The sequence below is a fragment of the Erigeron canadensis genome, chromosome 4 (assembly GCF_010389155.1).
Source record: "Erigeron canadensis isolate Cc75 chromosome 4, C_canadensis_v1, whole genome shotgun sequence".
Lineage (NCBI taxonomy): Eukaryota > Viridiplantae > Streptophyta > Magnoliopsida > Asterales > Asteraceae > Erigeron > Erigeron canadensis.
Window position 1 is genome coordinate 21,138,299 of NC_057764.1, and position 5,840 is coordinate 21,144,138.

A 5,840-nucleotide genomic window follows, 5' to 3' on the forward strand; every position below is an offset into this window, starting at 1 on the left:
ATTTGCACTTTTTAGTCCTGAATACTTCATTTGTATTTATTTTTAGCCATCAACTTGAGAGAATTTTTAAAAATTTATAATCATTTAATTAAATAAAAAAAAATTTAACATATGAAATATTTTCTATAAAAAATAATTTGAAAACCTAATAACTTGTTAACAAATATTAGAAGAGTCTTAATTGTTATTAAAGAATATAAAAACAATCCTAACTGTTATCATATTATCATAGAACAAGCGATTGAAAATAAACATATGCGTGTTATGAACGCGCATCATGATTAAATACATATATACTTGAATGTCAAGTACAGGATCACAAATATGTTTATATTTTAATTCTTAATTATTTTTCTTAAGAATAAAATATGTTTATATTTTAATTCTTAATTATTTTTCCTAATAATATCACATTATGAGTACATCTGTTTCAAAATATTCTATAATGGAGAAATTATTATATATAACATATGCCTTGTGGAATGACTACGGCAAACAATTTCATCAATATGTCTAGGCTAATAATGACAGTGAGGAACCTATGATTATTGTACTACAACTTGCAAAATATAACACTTAAAACCGTATTTTTTTAAAATTGTAAGCCTTTATGACTTAAATGTATGGATATCTAATATTGTTAATATCGTAAATCTCGTGTCCAGTATTGGACATGGGTCTAAAATTTAATAATTTATTATAAGTAGTACAATATAAGTAATAGGAGTTAAAGAATTGAAAAGGAAAAAAAAAACAATTTATTAATGAAAAAAATGTTTAATCAAATAAGGTTAGAATATTTTTTGTATTAATAAAAGAGTTGGAGTTTAATTCTAAGTTTAAGAAAGAAACTGAATTTATATAAAATTAATTTAATAAAATAAATAAATTAAAAGGACACGTGTCTATAATAAAGGATTACGCCACGTGTCATTTTAATAACATCTCAATCCTGTTTTAGTTTATTTGTAAATAGCTGATATGAATAAACTTGCATAAAATTGTTGTTCTTCTACAATTAAGCATATCTTTAAAACATACTTTTTTTAAATGTTTTAACAAATTAAATATAACCTTCATATATAATTATTATATCATTTCCCTAATTAATATCATCATTTCTTTAATAATCAATATCACTTTGCAAAGAGCCAAAGATATATTTTTCCGGAAATATATATGGGTGACCCACCTTAAGTCCTTAACTTAACCTTCTTGACCAATGAAGGAACCTTCCAGGAAACTGGGAATGAGAAAAAACTCAAAAAGAAGGAAACTTCCAGGAAATTAATCGTGGAAAGTACGAAAATATACACATTATTACTCATCAAACGGTAGTGTATGTCGACCAACCTCGACGGCTGGTTTTAAGAACCGTAAGAGCAAGAGCTAAGACCACTAGTTCATAACCCTTCACATCGGTTATCAGTTTTAAACTGTCGCGTCAGCTAAAGATGTCAATTACTTAACAGAAAACCGGTTTCTATACATAGTTTGAGTTAAAAAATCTGTATCAATTAATATGCCGCTTTAATTAGGAACTGGCTTTAACTAAAAATTACTATAGAGCGTTTTTATTGCATTTTTTTGTAGTAGTGCATTACGGTTACTTCACTTAATTGTACGCGCTCAAGGAGGCACTGGATGATAAGGTAAAGGTTTTACTGTTTTAGTTAAAGTGTGAGTTTACACTTGTTTTTGTATGATGGTTGCAAAAACCTTATTTTAAACTTGGTAAAGGTTTTGGTTAAAGTGTACAAGAGAAGAGATGCATCATAGTAAAATGGGTCAAATACAACATAAGCAAATTGGGTAAGACTGGCAAGGTTCATGGCTTTAAGGAGGTATACCCATCTTGTCGCAGTGGAAGGTAGAGTTGGCCCGAGTCAACGTTTTTTCAACATACACAGTTAAATTTATGTCTTTATGTTGACTTTGGGATTACATAATGGCCAAAATAGAATTACGGAACTAGTTTTATAAAAAAGTAGTAGTAAAGAACAATAGAACCGTCGTGTTTTTTGGGCGATTAGTACGGATTTTTTTCCTGCCGGATATTTGAAATAGACATTTTCATTTCCAATGACCTCTTTAGCACGGACCCGATTAAGAAAACATATACTAAACTTTTCGGTATCGAATCATGACACGGAGTTTCAAGCGAAATGGACTTAAAAAAATAAAGTTTGTGATAAAGTACTGTATAGTGTTTTGATACTGTATAGTGCTTACAAGTTTTAGGGGTGATTATTTGGAAGGATATACCATAATCTATTTAATTCGTAATCAAAATGTATAAAATAAAAAATTAATAGCGTTTGTGATAAATAGCCATAGTTTAATCTAGATTTTAATAATTACATTAGAAAGTCGAGAAAGTCCCAAGATTCTTTCGGTTGCAAATGTAAGAATATATTGGTTTTGTGGTTAACTTTTCAATTTATATAATACTATTTAGGCTACCATCATGGAACCATTCAATATACAGTAATATTTACCATCTTTTTAAATATCTCTGTGATAATTATTGATCGACATAATACTACTGTATAACATTTGTCAATATCCTACAAGGGCATTCATGTAATATATAAATAGACGGATCACCATCCTTATACTGGTATATATATATAGTTCATTAATTAATTGAAGGGTATCTCCATATAGCTCAAAAATGGCCAATTCTTCTTCATTATTTATACGAGTAATAAAATTATTTATTGTTTTGCAGCTGTTATGTATATATTCATTGTGTGCAAATGGATGTTTTACTTCGATCATCAGTTTTGGGGACTCTCTAGCCGATACTGGTAACCTTAAACTACTTACCTCCAAGCAAAATCAAAAGCCTCTTCATTTCTTTTTCCCACCTTATGGCCAAAATTTTTTCCATAAGCCCACTGGTCGTTGCTCCAACGGTCGCCTCATCATCGACTTCATTGGTATTTCCTTCACACTACTTTTGTTAATTCTTTTTATTTATTGCATATAGATGTGTATATGTATATGTATGCTTCATTGGAAGAAATACTTATTTCTGTGTGTTATAATATCAACTTTAATATTGATCATGTAAGGCCGTAGCCATTGGGCTATTTTTGGAACAGATAAAAATAATTTTTTGGGACAGGTAGCCATTGAATTGGGCTATTGACTAGTTTCCCTAAAGGTTTTATCAAAAAATTCATGTGGATTATAGTGTTAAAAAAAAAATGATCATCGAAATATATGATAAATAAACCAAACTTTTTTCAAGTTTTCATATAAATGTTTATCAAAATCGCAAATTATGTCTTTCGATTCAGAAATTGCAAGCCAAATATTGCATATTTTGCAAAATTGCAAGACATGGTTTGCAATTTTTCAAAATCCCGAAACATTGCGATTTTGCATAAACGGGTCAATCATTAACAAAGAGTAACGAGAATGGACCAATCCCGCAATATGATTTGACCCAAAAGTCTAGATCCGAAATCACAAATGATATACACATTGTGATTTTGTTGTAAGGCTTCCTATAAGTCATAAGATGTACGCAATTTAACTAGTGTGAATTTTTTTTTATTGTCACTTGAAGCTGAGGGCACAAGGCTACCATTGGTACGACCATTTGTTACAGAAAAGGGGAGCCGTATGATTGGCATGCGACGAGGAATAAACTACGCGGTGGCAGGTGCAACTGCATTGGATTCTTCGTTTCATGCGGCCAACGGGGTTCAAAATCCAATGACAAATTCATCGTTGGGAGTTCAGTTGGGGTGGTTCAAACGATCGTTGCCATCTCTTTGTGCCATTAATGTTCGAGGTAACATAATCTATATATGTACATAAATTCAAAAAATTAGTTTTTCAATTCCAATCCTCTGATAACATTTGTTTGGAAGAAAATTCTAAGTATATATCAAAACATCCTTTTCGAAGAAATCAACTAATAATGTCAACATTAATATTATTGCAGATTGTAAGCATTTTTTGGGAAATTCATTGGTCCTCATGGGTGAGATTGGGGGAAACGATTACAATCATGCCTTACTCGCTGGAAAATCCATAGACGATATTAAATCATATGTTCCGCTTGTTATTGAGGCCATCATCTCTGCAGTTAATGTAAGATCAGTCACTAAAATGACATTTATTTTTATCTTTATAATTAACTACAAATTTTGATAATTCGGGCTTAACTTAATAATAAGTATGTTGAAAACACAGGAACTTATTGACATAGGAGCCAAGACACTAATAATACCAGGAAACCTACCAATTGGATGTTCTGCAGTGTATTTAACAAACTACTATGGCTCTCAAACAGTCAACTATGATAATTCAACCGGCTGCATAATGCAATTAAATGAATTTTCCGAGTACCACAATGAACAACTTAAGATAGCATTAGACCAAGTCCGACAACTTCATCCTGATATCAACGTCATCTACGCTGACTACTACAACGCTGCTATGCAATTCTACATGTCCCCTGTCAAATATGGTGAGTAACCCACTCGTTACTTTTGGTTATCATGTACTATATATGTAGTTTTAGATACTTTAATGCATTTCTAGGTAGTTTTTGTAAGCATCTGGTTATTAGGTCACATGGGTTGGGTCACGGGTTGACAGGTTATGGGTTAGGGTTGAAATTTATGATCTGAAAATTTTAGTCAGATGGGTCAAACTCATCAACCCACCAACCCGGACCCATGACAGCCCTACTTGGTACTTGGTAGACACTCTTACTTTTTAGGATCAAGTCCTGGGTTCAATCCCTGGCATGAGGTAATATATAGGATTATTTGGAGTAGTTTACGAGTAGAGTTATTTGTCGTTCAAAGGAACATAAAATCCAGGACATAATGTTTTTTATGTTTGCAGGATTAATTAATTAGTGATTTTGCTATGTAACAGGATTCACAAACGGAGCCTTAAGAGCATGTTGTGGAGGTGGAGGGCCATTTAACTACGACGCGTCTATAGCGTGTTCAGACTTGTCATCATCTGTATGTGTTCACCCAAATACATATGCTAACTGGGATGGATTACACTTGACCGAAGCAGCATACAAAGTTATTTACAAGAGCTTATTTCAAGGTAAATACACCACGCCCCAATTTAACTCGGTGTGTGCTTCTTCTATGATGCAAAAGAGAGATAGAATATCAAGTTCTATGTAAATATGTACTCGTAGTAAATATGTGTTACTGTAGTAAATTCTTGTTCATGCCTTTTAATACATGTAGCTAAACATGGGAAAGGGATGTTCCGTTATAAGCAACTGAAATATGTATCTTCTTTATCATAACTGTATGTATAAACATCATCTACCAATAAACTAAAACAGTATTGTTGTATCCTTTGATCGACATGTGGCGCAATATTTAAATGACATGTGTTCTTTTAATCTATATTGTCAAGTTTCCTACTTAAAATCAAATACTAACTTTTATTTATGAGGTCGTTATTATATACGTACCCCGGATATGATGTACGTATAACAATTCGAGTGTGTATATTAGTTTTTTTCACAATGATATGAATTTTAATCATCACTGTTGTTTATTCTCTTATTTAATGCATAATCCTTACCATGATTGACAATGTCCGTTTATTAGCTTTACTATGGAGATCTTAATAGATGTAATTTTTCATTTTTTTAAATATATATAGTTGTTACACTAGATTTTAGACCCGTGTCCAACACTGGACACGAGGTTTACAATATTATCAATATTAGATCTTCATACATTTAAGTCATAAAAGCTTATATTTTGAATATATACGATTCTAAGTGTTATATTTTGCAACTTGTTGTACAATAATTAATTATAGGTTCGTCACTGTCATTA

At 31.3% G+C, this 5,840-nt stretch overlaps 1 protein-coding gene across 1 annotated transcript; it reads left to right on the forward strand.

Moving 5' to 3' along the window:
• The first annotated feature begins 2,646 nt into the window (after positions 1-2,646).
• Positions 2,647-5,357, forward strand: LOC122595598 (GDSL esterase/lipase At1g28650-like). The gene is made up of 5 exons (XM_043767992.1): positions 2,647-2,942; positions 3,578-3,805; positions 3,959-4,107; positions 4,210-4,486; positions 4,903-5,357. The coding sequence occupies exons 1-5, from the start codon at positions 2,675-2,677 to the stop codon at positions 5,166-5,168; spliced, it is 1,188 nt and encodes a 395-aa protein (XP_043623927.1). The 5' UTR covers positions 2,647-2,674; the 3' UTR covers positions 5,169-5,357.
• The last annotated feature ends 483 nt before the right edge of the window (positions 5,358-5,840 follow it).

Bases quoted from the DNA above. Each gene is read 5' to 3' on its own strand.
- LOC122595598 (XM_043767992.1), top strand. From the start codon at position 2,675: ATGGCCAATTCTTCTTCATTATTTATACGAGTAATAAAATTATTTATT. The intron at 4,108-4,209 runs GTAAGATCAGTC...TTGAAAACACAG, and splicing joins CCATCATCTCTGCAGTTAAT to GAACTTATTGACATAGGAGC. The intron at 4,487-4,902 runs GTGAGTAACCCA...GCTATGTAACAG, and splicing joins CATGTCCCCTGTCAAATATG to GATTCACAAACGGAGCCTTA.